The 17,271-nt window shown below is 48.6% G+C and overlaps 1 protein-coding gene across 15 annotated transcripts in view; it reads right to left on the bottom strand.

Moving 5' to 3' along the window:
- St3gal3 (ST3 beta-galactoside alpha-2,3-sialyltransferase 3) overlaps positions 1 to 17,271 on the bottom strand; it is a 220,626-nt gene that overhangs the window by 114,901 nt on the left and 88,454 nt on the right. For 11 of the 15 annotated variants that reach the window (XM_076564883.1, XM_076564889.1, XM_076564887.1 and 8 more), the window contains exon 3: positions 14,515 to 14,562. The exons of the other annotated variants lie outside the window; for them this stretch is intronic. In XM_076564883.1, coding sequence (XP_076420998.1) covers positions 14,515 to 14,562 — 48 coding nt within the window. The remainder of the gene's footprint in view (positions 1 to 14,514; positions 14,563 to 17,271) is intronic. 15 annotated transcript variants of the gene reach the window in all.

A 17,271-nucleotide genomic window follows, 5' to 3' on the forward strand; every position in this document is an offset into this window, starting at 1 on the left:
CTTTCATAACAGCAATTGCCTTGTTCTGACCATTCCTGACTCTCGGCCCACTTAGGCAATGACATTGCAGACACCCACCCGATGAGGATTTCCCATGATTCTTTGTAGACATAACTGTCTACTTCTCTGTTTAATTCCCCTTGTGTTGACATTTTCAAGCTCCAGTTTTTGGCTGGGCGGTGGTGGCACACACCTTTAATCCCAGCACTCATGAGGTAAAGTCAGGTAGATCTCTGTGAATTTGAGGCCATCCTGGTTTACAGCGTGAATTCCAGGACACCCAGGGCTACACAGAGAAACCCTGTCTCAAAAAAACAAACAAACAAAAAAAAAAAAAACAAAAAAACCCATAAAACAAACAAGTTCTGATTTTTGCTTTGGGGTTTCCTCTGAGAACCTGTCAGCACATCATTTCTAAAGGCCTGAACTTTAAACTCCTCCACAAAGACCTCCCAGGCTTCCAGAGCATCACACTTTACACAAATGAGTTCTTGGAATTGAGTGTCCATGGCTGCCCACAAAGGAAGTGCTGCTTTGAGCATACCAATGCTTCAGAGACAATTTGCCTCTGGGGTAGCCTGCAGGAAGGTCCAGGTCTCACCAACCTAAGAACAAATCTGCACTAAGGTCTGAAGACTCTGGGGCTCCTGAGTCTACCAGGCCCAGAAGCACTGACAGCCGCAGGCGGCTGGTGCAGCAATGGAAGGCATTCTCCCAGACACCATAGCAGCAAGCCAGCAGCCACCCGTGCACTGAAGGAGAGATGCTTGTCTCTTGGTGGCTTAGGCCTCCTGCCTCAGCCAGGCCAGAAAGTGCAGGATCCACCAAGGTGCACAAATGTGTCCTGGGCTTGGTCCTGGCAGGAAGTGGCCTGGAGTATGCAAAGCTTTGCCCTTCTCCAGCACCTGCACCAGGTCGGTCAGAGCTGTGAATGCAAAGTGCTTTTTCAGATGCTGAAAGCCTTTTAAGTAAACCATTAACTCTTCCACAGTTCCTACCAAGGGATTAAGTATGCCTTTTGAGTCACAGTAAGAGTTGTATAAAGTATTGGGGTAAAAAAACCCTAGTGAATTCATGCAAACTCCTGAAAGATTTAGAAACTGGACATAAACAAAAGCAGGCCATAGCAAACACAATTGGTCTGTTGTCATTATACTAGGAAACACACGAGCCACTGAAAAAAAATCAGACCATAAAACCAGCGGGAATTCAGGAGGTTTGAACAGAGCAATTACTACCATGAACCAACTGAAGGGCAGAGAGCCCCACACCCAGCCAGTAGAGAACATCCTTCCAAGCACGCAGCGGCATTTCTGAAAATGAGAGATGAGGAGGCCCAAACTTGCGTCAGCCCCCAATCCTAGTCTAATCAAAGGTTAAGTTCTGGGAGGCTATCCAGTGGAAGTACCTTTCAGAAACACGACTGTTCCTGGGAATGGACACATGGAACCACTGGTAACAAAACACTCAGTTGCTTGAAGCAGCTTGCTTGCTCTTGCTCCTGAGATGTCTGCTAGACTCTGGGCTTTCAAAAGCCTGGAGTTTGTCCATCTTTCTTTCAGGTAAAAACAATGTTTTAGGTAAAAACTGTCTGTAACTCCAGTTCCAGGGGACCTGACACCCTCACACAGACATACATGCAGGCAAAACACCAGTGCATATAAAAATAAATAAATTATTATTTTTTAAAAAAAAGACTTGGCCTGCTGTGTACCCAGCCTGTTTAACCTGCCCTTGAGAGAACAATGTCACAACCAACCTTATTTCCATGTCATTAGCTTTTTAAAAAATATTTATGATTACTTATTTATATGACATGTGTATGTCTATGTATAAGGCGATCAGAGGGCATCAGATCCCCTGGAGCTGGAGTTCCAGGCAGTTGGGAGCTGCCTGATGTGAGTGCTGAGAATTATACTCTAGATCTCTGCAAGAAAAATGTGTGCTCTTAGCCACTGAGCCATCTCTCTAGCCCCCCTCACTCCATGTAGTTAGCTTTTACACCAAAGCCAATGCATAGCATCAATCTTTTTGTTATAATAATAATAATAATAATAATAAAAATATTTTTTCAATGTCCTATGCATACACTCCACTCCCCTTCCTCTTTATCTTAGACTGGAATGCAGAGGTTCTCACTCTACCTACATTCTGAAACAGAAACAGTCAGGAGTACTATGTTAAACTGCAAGATCCCATTCTAGGCAACAAGAAACGCTCACGTTCACGAAAGTTCCTGAAAGTGGGGGTGACAGCAAAGCCCCAAGTACTGAGCATCAAATGGACCTCCAGTTAGCAGCACAGATGGTGGTCTGAATGACAATGTGCCCCACAGGCTGGGCATTTGAATACTCAGTCCCCATCTGTTGGAGCTCTTTGGGAGGGATGTCACTGGAGGAGGCAGTGAGTTTGAAGGCTCACACCGGTTCAAATTTGATTTCTGTTTCCTGCTGTGGTTCCAGATGTGAGCCCTCAGCTTCTGCTCTAGCCACCATGCCTCCGCTCTGGCATCATGGACTCTAACCCTTTGAAACCATAAGCTCAGATAAACTCTCCTTCTAAAGGTGGCCTTGGTCACGGTGTCTTTATCACAGCAACAGAACAGTAATTACTGCAGAGCCTGACGTGGTAGGCCGTGTCCGTCTTGTGGAAGCCTTTCCTCTCCTCATTCTCCAGAGCCACCACCATCCCCATGAGCTCACATGCAATCAGTACCGAGCAATTAAGTGACCCCTACTGAGGACAACCATATCTCCCATCTAGAGCAGTTTAGGGGAACATTAAGGAGGTAAATATAAAGCCATTGGCTTTATCAGATAATCACAATTCTTCACATTTAATTTTTTTTGAGACAATGTCTCACTGTATAGTCCAGACTAGCGTGGAACTGGCTATGTAGTCCAAGCTGACCTTGAACTCACAGAGCTCTACTTGTCTCTGCCTCCTGGATATCAGGATTAAAGGCGTGTACCATACACCTGGCCATCTTCAAATTTTAAGTCACAAACACATATAGGCAAAATGGTCTATCAGGCAGGCAGGCCACTCCCACATGAGAGGCAGCTCCACCCACCTTCTTTCTCATGGTCACTGGCTCCCGTCGCTCAGCTATGATGAATTCCCAAGTGCAAAGGGGGCAGCAGCAAATGGAGGAACTATCTTACCCAAAATAGACCTTTCACTTCCAAAGAAGCAACACTGTACAGTCTCCCATAAAAGCTCCATTAAACATAAACACTCTGTGTCAAGGCTTGGGTGGGGGGAGGAGAGGGCAGCAGGTCCAAATGGCTGTCACACATGCAGAGTGAGAGCAGAGGCTGAGGGGGGCTACTGGGTACTGACCAGCTATACTTGGTACTCCGGCCACTCTTGGGGCTGCCACTGCCACCTTCAGTTTAATCCTTGCACCCCACGAAGCAGGAGCCTCTTCATTTTCCAGACGAGGCTGCATGAGCGGGAATGCAATATGCCTGGGATCCCCAAGCCCTAAGCAGACTGTCAGGAAAGCTGCTGAGCCAGGCCAGGCCCAACTCTTTCCTCAGTCCACACGGGCTCCCCAGAAAACATGAAGAGCAGACCCGCATCTTAGGACAGCTGCACCAGAGCAACTGTGTGCTGTTCTCTCTAGTCCCTGTCCCAAGGGTGATGTCCGAAGACCCGGTCACGTCACACATGAATCATGGGAGTCAGAGGGGGTTGCTGAGGGGGGGTGGTGGTCAAAGTGCAAACGACTCCCACATCATCTCTAGTCGGGGAAATAAGCCACAGCATGGGATCAATTTATCAACGACAGACTAAAATAGGAAAGCAGTTGTATAAAACACAGAGAATCCCACTGACCTAGACCAAATTAGCTGACCCAGGAAAATAACTTAGATATTCACAAACTAAAATCCAGTCCCCACTGGATGTGTGTATGCTGGTATGGGGGAGACGGGACAGGGTCCCCTGTGGCTGACTGCCGGTCCACAGCAGGGCTAGGCTCACATGTGGTACTGTCAGGAGAGGCACAAACGCTTCCCACCACAGCAGAGATCTCACTACCCCCACCTCCTCTCTGTCCCGGGAAAACCAGGGCCAAATTCGATCCTGTTCATGACACCAAGTGAGCCTATGCCCTCTCCAACGCCTCCCCCACCCCGCCCCTGCCCCGGCAAGGTCACCTTCAATCAGCTACAGGATCAGGAGTGACATTGTGGCAAAAGGAGAAAGAAAATGACCCACTCTGCAGTTTGCCCCTCAAACTTCATGGAGCTTATTATCCCAGGGAAGCAATCCTGACTGCCGTGGTGTGAGTGCCCCAGGTCATATAAAGGAAGCCAATCCCCAGTGTGGCAGTATGGAGAGGTAGGGCTGTTCGGGGTGATTAGGTCAGAAGGTCTCCACCCTCACTAACAGGATTAGTGCCCCTACCACATAGGCTTCAGAGATCCTGTCTGCACCTCTGTCATATGAAGACACCCAGTGGGGGAAAGCATCTTTCGCAAATGAGCCATCACCAGCCCCTGAATGGGCCGGCTCCTTGACCTCAGACTCTCTGGCCTTCAGAACTTCAAGGGAAAAAAATGTCTTATTTATAACTTGCACTGCCTGAGGTATTTTTGTTATAAACATGAATGGACTAAGATTATCAAAACATAAGAGTTCCCTCTCCAGACAAAAATAATAAATTCTGTCAGTCATAAAAATAATACACACTTGCCGGGCGGTGGTGGCGCACGCCTTTAATCCCAGCACTCGGGAGGCAGAGCCAGGCGGATCTCTGTGAGTTCGAGGCCAGCCTGGGCTACCAAGTGAGTTCCAGGAAAAGGCGCAAAGCTACCCAGAGAAACCCTGTCTCGAAAAACCAAAAAAAAAAGAAAAAAAAAAATAATACACACTCAATCAAGAAACCGAATCAGGGCTGGGGCCATGGCTGAGCGGGTAAAAGGCTTTGGTCATGTAAACCCGATGACCTGAGTCCAACCCTCCAAACCCGAGGTGGAAGAGAGAGCCAGTTCCGGAAAGTTGTCTTCTGAACTCCACATGCACGCCATTCTCGGCATGCACGCGCGCGCACACACACACACACACACACACACACACACACACACACACGCAATAAAATAAAAAATTTAACTTTAAAAATACAAATTAGGGGGAAAAAACTCTCATAAATAGCCGGGCGGTGGTGGCGCATGCCTTTAATCCCAGCACTCGGGAGGCAGAGGCAGGCGGATCTCTGTGAGTTCGAGGCCAGCCTGGGCTACCAAGTGAGTTCCAGGAAAGGCGCAAAGCTACACAGAGAAACCCTGTCTCGAAAAACCAAAAAAAAAAAAAAAAAAAAAAAAAAAAAAAAAAAAAACTCTCATAAACAATGAAGCAGGACTCACCTGACATTTCTATTACCTAAAGGTAATTGCTACATTTTGATGGCTATTGAAATCTCTTCTCATTGACATGGATGTGAATGTGTATATATATAACCTTACTTACACATGCCCTTAATTACATGCTGATTTATACCATAATCTCCAAGGCATACTCTACATCAATGAAAAGAAAATCAAATAATCCTTTTTTTTTTAAGGTAGGGTCTCACATAGCTCAGGGTGACTTTCTACGTGCCAACACTGGAATTACAGGTGTGTGCCACTATACCAGGCTCTAAATATCTTTTTTTTTTTTTTTTTGACACGGTGTCTCTCTATTGTGTAGCCCTGGCTGCCCTGAAACTCGCCATGTAGACCAGGCTGGCCTCGAACTCACAGAGATTCACTCTGACTCCTGAGTGCTGGAATTAAAGGTGTGTGCCACTATGCCCAGCTCTAAATCCTCATTTTAAACAACCACATTATTCTCCTGCATGAGTGTATCATTATTTATTAAATGGAAATTATTGCCTGTAATGTTTTACTTAAAATTTTAAAATATTTTTATTTTTTTAGTGTCTGTGCGCACTCGTGGAGGGGGGAGTGTGCATGACACTGTGTACCACAGCAGTTATGGTAATGTCAGGGGATAACTTTTGGGGAGAGTCTGTCCTTCCCTACTTGGAATTGGGGATCACACTTAGGTTGTCAGACGTGGTAGCAAACACCTTTTTTGCTGAGGTACTTTACTGGCTTCCTGTGTTCAATTTTCCAAGTCACCAAAACAATTTTACTATGGAAGATTAAGCCAATTAAGACAAAAGGCCAGCAGTTTAAAGAGTAGTCTATGAGGAGGCCACAAGAACGTTTGTGTCAGAGGAGGGTTTTGTGTTTATAGCTAAGAATGGAGGAGCTGGGCATAGTGGCGCGTGCCTTTAATCCCAGCACTTGGGAGGCAGAGGCAGAAGGATCTCTGTGAGTTCAAGGCCAACCTGGTCTACAGAGTTCCAAGACAGCCAGAACCACAAAGAGAAACCCTGTCTCAAAAAACCAACAACAAAAAGAATGGGTAAATAGTGGGATCCCCCCCCACATCTGTCTCTTGTGTGTGTGTGTGTGTGTGTGTGTGTGTGTGTGTGTGTGTGTGTGTGTAGATGCACTCATACTTGCACACATGCACTTGCTTTTTTAAAACAAATATTTACCAGAAACTTATTACATGCCAAGTGCTGTTCTAGGGGAGACTGACAGAATGCAAATGGGGCAGCCGATCTGAATGGGTGGGTGCTCGGGAGAATGGAGACATAGCTCTCTAGAGACAGAATGGGTGTCTGAAAAGACACCTTGGATAAAGTGACTGTCCTGCAGGGTGACGCTGGACAATGCAGGCAGTCATGCCATGCAGGAGGTAAGAGCAGTCTGGAAAGAACAAAGGCCCTGAGGCAGGAGACCTGGAATCTTCAAGGAGCAAGAGCACCACGGCTAGTGGTCTGCCAGGAGCGTGGGCATCAAAGTGAAATCACGGAGGAAAGTAAGGCTTTGTAAGTCCGTTAGGACCGTGGTCAGTGTGCAGGGTGAGAGCTCACAGTGGCCACCAGACAGCAACCAGCTTTCTGTCCCAGAAGCCTGCCCAGGCTGCACTGAGCAAGGCCCCTGGGAGGCAACAACCAGCGGACGGCCAGGGAAGTGGTTACTGGTCCAGGGCAGAAGAGCCAGGACCTTGGACAGTGGTGCTAGGAGGAAGCGGCAGAAAGAGCCTTCCGAAGTGGGGGCGGGTCTCCTGCAGGGAGGAGGACCGAGGGCTTAAAGAGCGAGGTCGGTGGGGAGGGCAGGAGGAGAGGAGGTGATTCACGGCTTTACCCATAAATACTCTGATTTGGGGGAGTTAAAAATGTCTTAACGTTCATTGCCTGTGTTTAACGTCACAATTAACGTTTGTATTTTAACCTTGGATTCTGTCTCTAGCAGTTCTAGGAGTCGGAGTGGGGGGGCATTTCGCACAGTCTCTGGGATTTTCTACCTGATGAGTGAAGAGGACAGTTTAACTTCTTCCTTGCTAACCTACATCCGGTAAGGTCCTTTTTGCTCACTTCACCACTATCTGGAACCTGGACCCTGACCTCAGGCATGTGGGCTGTAGTTCCTTGCAGGTGCCCTCCATCAGACAGAGACATTCCTTTCTTTTTTCAAAACACTTTGGTGAGTTCTTTGAGAACTTCATACAAGGTATTTTGATCATATTCACCCTCCTTTAAGAAGTTCCTTTCTGACTGATGAGTTGTTTCTTCTTCACGAATCGAGGTTGAATTTGTCAAACACTCTTGAACTGATGGTGTCATGTAGTCTGTTTCTTTAATTAAAAGAAATATTTTTGAGATAGCATCTCATGTATCTTAGGTTGACCCCAAACTTGCTGTGAAGCCAAGGATAACCATGACCTGATCTCTGCCTCCACCTCCCAGTGCTGGGCTAACAGGTGAGCACCGCCAAGTCTAGTTTATGCAGTCCCGGGCCTCAGGAATGCTACTCAAGCATTTTACAGACAGCCATGCCTCTCAGCCTGATCACACAGGAATTTTTGTTTGTTTGGTTGGTTTTGGGGTGTTTTGTTTCTGGTTTTGTAGACAGTGTTTCTCTGTGTAACAGCCCTGGCTGTCCTGAAACTTACTTTGTAGACCAGACTGGTCTAGAACTTACAGACATCCTCCTGCCTCTGCCTCCTGAGTGCTGGGATCAAAGGTGTGCGCCGCCGCCGCCGCCGCCGCCGCCGCCGCCGCCGCCGCCGCCGCCGCCGCCGCCGCCGCCGCCACCACCACCACCACCGCCCGGCCCAATCACACAGGTTTTTGTTGTTGATAATTAATACGGGAGATTACATGGACTGATTTTGAACAATATTTGGCCATCAAGTTTCAGAGGTTTTAGGCAGTCTGTCTTCTAATGTCTGTCTGGCTAGCACTTGCTTTCCATCTGGCACTGCCCAGCTGGCAAATCCTCTAGTGTTCTCAAGAAAGCCCCAGGAGCTGTTAACTGGATTGTTTCTTTCTTCTTCCTTTCTTCCTTTCTTCCTTTCTTCCTTTCTTCCTTCCTTCCTCCCTCCCTCCCTCCCTCCCTCCCTCCCTCCCTCCCTCCCCCCCCCCCCCTCTCTCTCTCTCTCTCTCTCTCTCTCTCGTTGGTTTTCAAGACAGGATTTCTCTGTGTTGCCCTGGGTGTCTTGGAACTCACTCTGTAGACCAGGCTGGTCTTGAACTCACAGAGATCCATCCACCTGCCTCTGCCTCTGCCTCTCGGGTGCTGGAATTCAAGGTGTGCACCGCCACCGCCTGACTGGACTGGATTGTTTGGCAGTCCCCATCTCCAAGAACACTGACTCCTCACTCTGTTATTTTGTAGATCTCAAGAACTCGGTTACTGTATTTACTTATTCATTTACCACCTTTACCGAAGTGTTTCCCTCTCCTATTAGTTTCAACAGCAGTGTTTGCCCTGACTTTTGAGGGTACTTTTATCCGAATGGGTCTTGGGTAGGACGTCTGCACCGTCCCAGCCCAGGCAATCGTTGGTTGCCTTTTCCCATGCAAGTTGAGATTTCTCTGGTTCTTTATAAGATGATTAATTTTGGCTCCTGTCCTGGCTATTTTAATATTGTGTTATGAAACCCCAGGTCTTGTTTGAATCTAGTGGAGGGTGTTATTTTTGTTTTAGGAAACAATGGAGCAGGCTGGGTTTGGGCGGCAAGTCCTGACCAGCTTTCTGTGGTTTCACTGTCGGCTCCACTTTCGAGCCTTTTCAGACTCATCTCCTGTGCGCGCCACCCAGGGTCCAGCTGACACCTGGGAGGTCACTGTCCCTCGGTGGGTTCTGAAAGCCTCTGTTTGGAGCCGCTCTCCCAAGCACCCCATTCCTCTGATTTCTCCCCTGTGCGCTCTGGTTCCTTGGGGCTCTGGTTCCTGGTCCTTCGGCCAATGAGCCCAGGCCCCACTTACCACAGTCTGTTAGGATTTTCCTAAACTCTGCACCCAGACCCGGGACAACCAGCAGGAAAACAGAGACAAAAATCAAACACCCGCACCACCCTCTCGAGACTTCAGCATCGCTAAAGCCCTCAATGCCGCTACTGTCCTGACGTCCACCACCACCGTGGGACTGCTTAGGGCTGGACACAGGGAGACAGAAGGGAAAACCACAACCGTGGGAACTCCCCTCTGCACCAGCCTTAGGAGCACACAACCCCCACCCCCACCCCCCCAGCCATGGCCAGAGGCCATTTCCTGGAATGGTTTGTTGGAGTCCTCCAATGGGTTGTGGACTTCCAGGATGTGGGACACTGAGGGGAGACTGGGAGCGCACTGCCAGTCTGCTAATACATTAAGTTCTGGTACTCTTCCCAACCTGTCTGCCATGACTAATGTTTCCGAGTTCTCAAATAGCTACGAAGCGCACTCCGTCCAAGCCATTAGCGGCACTGGGTGACAGAGACATGGGGAGTGTATCTACTCCTTATCTAGGACGGAATCTTGCTTTCCTATGCTTAATTACTCATGCTAAAGAAAGGACATAAAATAGGGATTAAGTCCAAAGTTGTTTTGCTAAGATACTAAAGCTTTTTTGGCAACGTGGTATGCCCAATGCTGCGAAAAGTCCCTTCCACATAAAACAGTCAAGTGGCCGCTGGGGAAAGCCTGCCCAGCTCTCCTTGCTCTCAGGAATGATGCAAAGCAGAAGACTACCGGCCAATGTTCCTCGAGAGCGTGACTAAGGTGGAACTACCTGAGGAGTCTAGCAGGTGAAGTCAGGAAAATGGAATGCTGGGTAAACTGAGAATGGGTCCTAATCTGAGTTTGTATATATATATATATATGTCCTTTGTAAAGATGTCATAACAAAACCCATTGTTTTGTACACTTGCTAAAAAAAAAAAAAAAGCCGGGCAGCGGCGGCAGCACCCACCTTTAATCCCAGCACTTAGGAGGCAGAGGCGGGTGGATCTTTGTGAGTTTGAGGCCAGCCTGGTCTACAGAGTGAGATCTAGGAAAGGTGCAAAGCTACACAGAGAAACCCCGTCTCAGAAAAAAAAAAAAAGGCGGGGGGGGGGTGGGGGGTGGGGGGGTGGGGGGTGGGGTGGGGTGGAACGTTAAGAGATGGCTCAGAGGTTAAGAGCACTGGCTACTCTTCCAAAGGTCCTGAGTTCAGTTCCCGGCAACCACATGGTGGCTCACAACCATCTGTAATGAGATCTGGTGTCCTCTTCTGGTGGGCAGGGATTCATGCAGGCAGAGCACTGTACATATAATAAATAAACAAATCTAATTTTAAAAAAAAGAGCTGGGGCTGGAGCGATGGCTTGGCAGTGAGGAGCACATACTTCTTCCAGAAGACCTGAGTTCAGTTCCCAGCACCCAGGCCGGGTGGCTCCCAACTGCCTGAGACTGGAGCCCCAGGAGATCTGACGGATCCCCTGGCCATTCTGGGCACCTGCATGCACGTGCACAGACCTACCCAAACACACACAATTGAATATTTTTATAAATATTAAAAAATAAAGCTGACTTGATCAATTAAATCTATCCTCTACTACAGGAGAGCTAGACAGAAAAGGATCCGAGACTTCACTCTTCCCTTTCACAGTGGACCATGGGCAACCCCGGGGGTCTGGGCCACTCAGTTTTATGGCAACTTAACACAAGGCATAGTCATCTGGGAAGAAGGACTCTGAGTTGAGAAAATGCCTCTGTAAGACTGGCTAGCAGGGCATCGTCTGTAGGGGCATTTCCTTGGTTAATGATTGATGTGGGAGGGCACAGCCCACTGTAGGTGACACCAACTCTCGCAGGTGGTCCTGAGTTATATAAGAGGGCAGGCTGGGCAGGCCATGGGGAACATGGGAAAGCAAGCTAGTAAGCAGCCTCCCCGTACCGTCCCGCTCCCCCCCCCCCCCCCAACACTGCCCAGGGCCTCTGCTTCAGCTCCTGCCTCCAGGTTCCTCCCCTGGTTGAGTTCCTGCCTTGACTTCCTTCAGTGCTGGACTATGACTGGAAGTGTCAGCCACACCGATCCTTTCCTCCCCAGGTTTCTTTTGGTCATGATGTTTCATCACCGTAACAGAAACCCTGACTAAGACAGAACTACACCTCCTGTCCACAGTTAATTGCAAATTAAGATTAATCTACACTTTATAACTCCAGGAGAGATGGAGGTGAAGGACTAAAACCCCCTTGGAAACTAACGAGAAGAGAAAGAATCAGGAAGTACTTGGACAAGAATATGGACACAGGAACCAGAACGCCTGCACTCAAGCCCGGCTCTGATATTGACTTGCTCTTTGATGTTGGATCGGACGCTTCCCTTCTCTGTATGTCCATTTCCGTAGCTGAAGAAGGGGGAGGGGTAACCACAGCTATCTCACTTGGCTCAAGGGAAAGGGATGAGAACTCTGTCTGACACACAGTGACGTCCCATAAATATGAAGTGTCCCCTCCTCCTCCCGTTTCCAGGCAAGGGCTGCTTATGGCATGCCTGGGTTATAGCTTTTGCATGTACAGAAGAGTATGTAAAATGTTAATGTACAGCCTAATGAGTTACTGTGAAAGGGATATTCTCCTAACCCCCACTCACTAGAGAGAACATTCCAGTTCTGAGATGCTCCCACCACTACCCCAGCTATTCAATCTCTTATTTCTCCTTACTGTTTTAACATTGAATTGTGCATCTAAACAAATACGGTTTCATTTAGCTTTTGAAGTTCATACAAATGAAAACCAATGTATATTCTCTATTGTCTGTCTTCTTTTTTTAAGACTCATCCATGTTATTGTTGGGCATGTAACTCAGTGGTAGTGCACTTGCCTGGCACACACAAAGCCCCAGGTTCAATCCCTAGTACCACAAAAATGAAATAAAACTTTAAAAATTGTCTTGTCTCTTAGAGCAGGGCTTGGTGGCACACATCCACAATACCAGCACTTGGAAGGCTGAGGCCCGAGGACTGCTGTAAGCCTGAAGCCACCCCGGGCTGCACAGGGGGTCCCCAGCCAGCTAGAAGTGGGGGTACCTAGTAAAGCCAGGTGTGGCAGCACAGGTATGTAACCCAGAGGGAGAGGCAGAGGCAAGGGGATTGCCACAAGTTTGCAAAGAGCCTGCTTTACAAAGAGAGTTCCACAGAAGCCAGGATTCCACCTTGACAGTGGGGAATCCATAGCAAGATCATGTCTCAGGAAACAAAAATTTAAACTTAAAAAGGGAAAATAAAAAACGTATTTATCTATGTTGTCAAATCTAAGTATAACTTGCTCATTTTCTTCTGTTCCATACCAATACGATATTCATAGTTGTTCCCTGTGTGGGTTGTTTTGGGGTCTTACAATTCTGAATATTGCCTGGGACTGGGAGAGCCATCTCCCTGACCTGAGCGAGGCTGGGTCAAAGGGCAGCGTGTCAATCAGTGTGTCTAATGCAACTGAAAACCTTCCTATGTGTTTATTGACCTCTTTTCGGAAATGCTTTTTCAAGTCTTCTGCTCATTTCTGTACCGGGTTGTTCATTCTTTTTTCTTTTTCTTTTTCTTTTTTTTTGAGGCAGGGTTTCTCTGTGTAGGCTTGGCTGTTGTCCTGGAACTCACTCTGTAGACTAGGCTGGCTTGAACTCACAGAGATCCACCTACCTCTGACTTCCGAGTGCGGGAATTAAAGGAGTGCACCACCACCAGGCAGGGTTGTTCATTCTTAATGATTTTTGTAGTTCTTTGTTCTAGAGACAAATTCTTTGCTAGCTAATTATGATGCAAGTTTATTTCTCAAGCTGCCTCTTCAGGATCTTAATGGAGTCTTTTGATAAAAAGAATCCTTAATTGTATTAAGTTGACCAATCTTTTCTTATAATGTACAGAGGCAACTTGGGGTTCCTTTAAGAACTCTTCCTTGTCTTTCCACACTGTTGAAGTGACTTCTCAGATGGTGGGGGTGCCTCAGTCACAAACAGCCCTAGACGGTGGCAAAGTTGGTGTGTGTGGGCTCTCGAGCTGGACGGGGATGGACGGGCCCTGAACAGGTGACTGTGTGTTTCAGGACAATTAGGGAAGCCAAAGCTAGTGTGAGGGATAAATAACTGAGGGCTGCAGAAAGTTCCAGCACAGCAATGACACAGCATAGGCCTTCCCTGGTGGGAACATCTTTCCTTTTGTCCCTCACAACTGCCTGAGCCTTGTGAACATGAATGAATCATGTATGAGGTCAGCGAATGAGATTAACCACCCTCCAAAGGCCAGCCAGGCCTCCCTGTATTCAGGGTGACACCCCAGTAATGAAGTAGACCATCTTCACCTAGTCACACAGGGATGCCCTTGCCCTGGTACAAAGTTGTTCCGAGCTCCCCCACCTGGGGGGGAGGAGGGGAGGAGGGGAGGAGGGGAGGAGGGGAGGAGTCAGAGCATCAGTCCTTCCTGCTCTGCCAACAGAACTGAGGTATGGGGGATGGGAGGGCTGCTTCAGACCGGGACAGCCACCTCCCGGCCTCAGTGACTCTGGGTCAAAATAGCGTGTGCCAAATGGCGTGTCCTGCACTGTAAACACGGGAAGGGAGTGAGTGTCTGCCTGCGCTGGCACAGGCAGGTGTAGCTCCCCTCCCGGAGCGCTCTACCCGAACACACGGGTGTGTCAAGTGAACATGCACAGGAGGGCATGTCCTCAGGAAGCTAGGCTGCTCAGAGCTGGCAGTCTCTCAAAGTCCTCTGCCCTGCTTGCTCTGAGACAGGGCACACGCTCGGAGACCAGGCATCCTCTCACATAGAACGGGGCAGTTCTGTGAGGAAAAACCACCAGCTGCAACTTCCCAGTGCAGACTTCTTTATTTTAAGATAGGGTCTCACTAGGTAGCCCTGGCTGGCCTGGAATTCCTCATGAACACCAGGCTGGCCTCGAACTCATCGATACCCACCTGCCCGTGCCTCCCGCCCCCGTGCCCAGCTCAGCACACACTTGTCAAACAACTGGAAAAGTGTCTCACACCATGTCCCTCTTCTGCTCCCTCCACGGTGAAGCCCCCGGGGACTTTTCCCACAATTCTGCAGGTCTCTTGCCCTCCCGAAGCATCCCCAACTCATCAGGCTTCACTACACACATGGCCAACGCTAAGGGCTGAGAAGATGATAGAGGGGAAGAATTGGTACCTGTGCCTAGTGCTTGTCCAGCGGAGTCAAGGGAAAGAAGCAATGAATCTGCAACACAAGAGGACAAGATCATGTCTTCTTTAGTCCACCCAAGCCCTGCGGCAGGCTCAAAGCACCAGCCCCTCCCCCTGGGCCCCCGCTCCCTTCCTTATATTCATAGGCATGTTCGTTTACTATTCTCAACCGCCCGCCCCCCAAACCCTGAAAGTAGCGTATGATCACTTAGAGCATCTGCTGGAGTAATAAAGTGAAGATGTTAAAGGAAGAGAAGACAGTATATGGCGGGGAAGATGTGAGTGTGCAAAGCACATGCGGCCAGGGCCTTTGCAAACACAGCAGGCAGAATCAAGGTGGGTGTGAGCTCTGAAGCAGCCAAAGCGAAGGAAGGAAACAATTCCGGGATTCAGGGTCCACGCTGCATCCTTCTTCAGTTCAATCACACTGTCGGGAGATGTTCGTTGCACATCTAACTGTACCAGGACAATAGTAGCCAGCAATAACAACAACAAAACCTGGCCTCCACTCTCGTGGCTCTCCTTGCCTTTCAGCTTGGAAAGAGAAGTTATCAGGGAACAAATTACTTAGCTAGAAACTGATTAAAAACTAAAGCTAAGGAGAGATTGCCTGAGGGTGCTGGACAGGAGGGCTCCGCTGGAGAAGCTGGCCCTGGGGCTAAGGGTTGAGGGATGTTGAGGGTCAGAGCCAACAAGAATCTCAAGCAGAGAGAAGGCCTCGCGTAGAAAGACCCGAAGGAAGAGGGGACCAGGTGTCCCGAACAACTCAAAGACCCAAACCCAAGGCACTGCTGTGCTTTCCCTGTGAGTCTTGAGTCTTAGCAGAGAGGGGACCAAGTGATGATGATGTTGTTCCTCCTTCGACATTTCTTGAGTGAGTAGTTGGGAATCTTGTATGGTGTCTCTTAACATCTGACCCAACCTCAAATGATGCTATAAAGCCAATGTACAGTTCAGCAATTACACGGTGAGAGATACCAAGATGAGGTGTGGGCCAAACAACCCAAACTCAAGAGATCAGATCCAAAAGGCTCACTCGCTGCAGAGTGCTAGCCGGACACACACAGGACATGTGTGTAGAGCCACGGTCCCCTCTCCAGTATCTTCCAGCTCTCACTACACACGGAAGTTGAACATAATCGTTATAACTCTAAATGACAGGTTCCCGATGCTGGCATATAAACTCAACAGAAGCAGCCAAGACAGCTGCTCGTACAAGGCGACGTCACGAGCACCACACCTGACACCAGAACCGCTGTGGAATTACAGTGTCTAGAGAAATACCCGGACAACAAATCCTTCAGGCAGTCCTTCAGAGACATGCTTACTAAGAACCGTGGGACAGTGAGCTGGGGATGTGGCTCCTGAGAGTCCCGAAGCAAGTATCCTGCATCATCAGGTAAGGGCAGATCATGTGCTTTGAAATCCACCAAGAAAAAGGCAGGGCAGCCTGCTCTTCATAGATATGTGGGTGCGCCATCAGGTCCCCTGAACAGCTGGCCATCGACCTGTATAAGCAGTGTCTAACTGTGGGGTTCTACCTCTACCTTTGTCAGCATGGTTTGTGTCTGTTTCCTCTCAGAGAGGTATGCACCTCCTTTGAAAACTGCAGCTGGGGTAAGGAGAGGTCTCACCCACCTGGAGGACGCGGAGGATCCCCTGAGGAGTTGACTCCCAGAAGAGCAACACTTTCGAAGACAGCTCAAGATGAGCAGACAGCTCAGTAAATAAAACACTTGCTGTTCAAGTGTGAGGAGTGGCGTGCTGAGCCCCAGAACCCCTATAAAACGGCAGGGTGGGTGTGATGTCCACCATTATCCCAGAGCTCAGGAGGCAGAAACGGGTTCCCAGGGCAAGCCGGGTGGCTAGACTAGCTGATTCAGTGAGCTCAGAGGTCAACACAAGACCCTGTCTCAGAAGATAAAGCGGAGTTCAAGGAAGACACTTGACATCAGCCTCTAGCACACATACAAGCATATATACACGCTACATACACACACACACACACACACACACACACACACACACACACGAAAAAAATAAAATTTTAAGTATCTAATTTTCACTGCAGTTGACACATTTTTCTGATTATAATTTACTTTTTTTTTTAACTCATAAGCAATCCTGATTTAATCTTTTTTTGAAACTTTGATCCAAACGTTAAAAAAAAGCCCTAAACCTTAACTAAATATCTGAAGAACAGTAACTGTTGACAGGAACTGCCTTTGGTGGTAAATTCTACAATGTCCGCTGTGAACATGTGTTATTTGTATTAAGGGGGGTGGGGGTGGGGCTGGGTGCTGGCCCTCACTGGAGTTCCAGCTACTTGGCCTGAGGTGGGAGAACACTGCTTGAGTCCAGAGATGGGGTGTGGGGGGGGGGGGAGAAAAGGATTAAAAATAACTGCGCAAACTTGCCGGTGTGGAAGCCAAGGCGTAGCAGATTCCTGATCTCTTCCATTATCTGTGCTGAGGGTTGTTCAGCTTTCCAGTTACTGGGATTCAGATCCTGAGAGCTCAGACCAGCTACAGCAACCCCTTGATGAAGCATTTCACCCTCTTCCTTTCTTCTTCCTTCCTTCCCAGTTTATCCCTTGGTCCTAGAGATGGAAGCAGGGCCTTGCACACGCTGGGCAAAGCTCCGCACTGACCTACACCCCCAGGCCCCTTCCCTCAAATACTACCAAGCACCAGCGCTCAGTAAGAGAGGCCTCGGCCTTGCAGGCCAGGAAGGCGGATGGGTT

This window comes from Peromyscus maniculatus, chromosome 2, assembly GCF_049852395.1.
Source record: "Peromyscus maniculatus bairdii isolate BWxNUB_F1_BW_parent chromosome 2, HU_Pman_BW_mat_3.1, whole genome shotgun sequence".
NCBI lineage: Eukaryota > Metazoa > Chordata > Mammalia > Rodentia > Cricetidae > Peromyscus > Peromyscus maniculatus.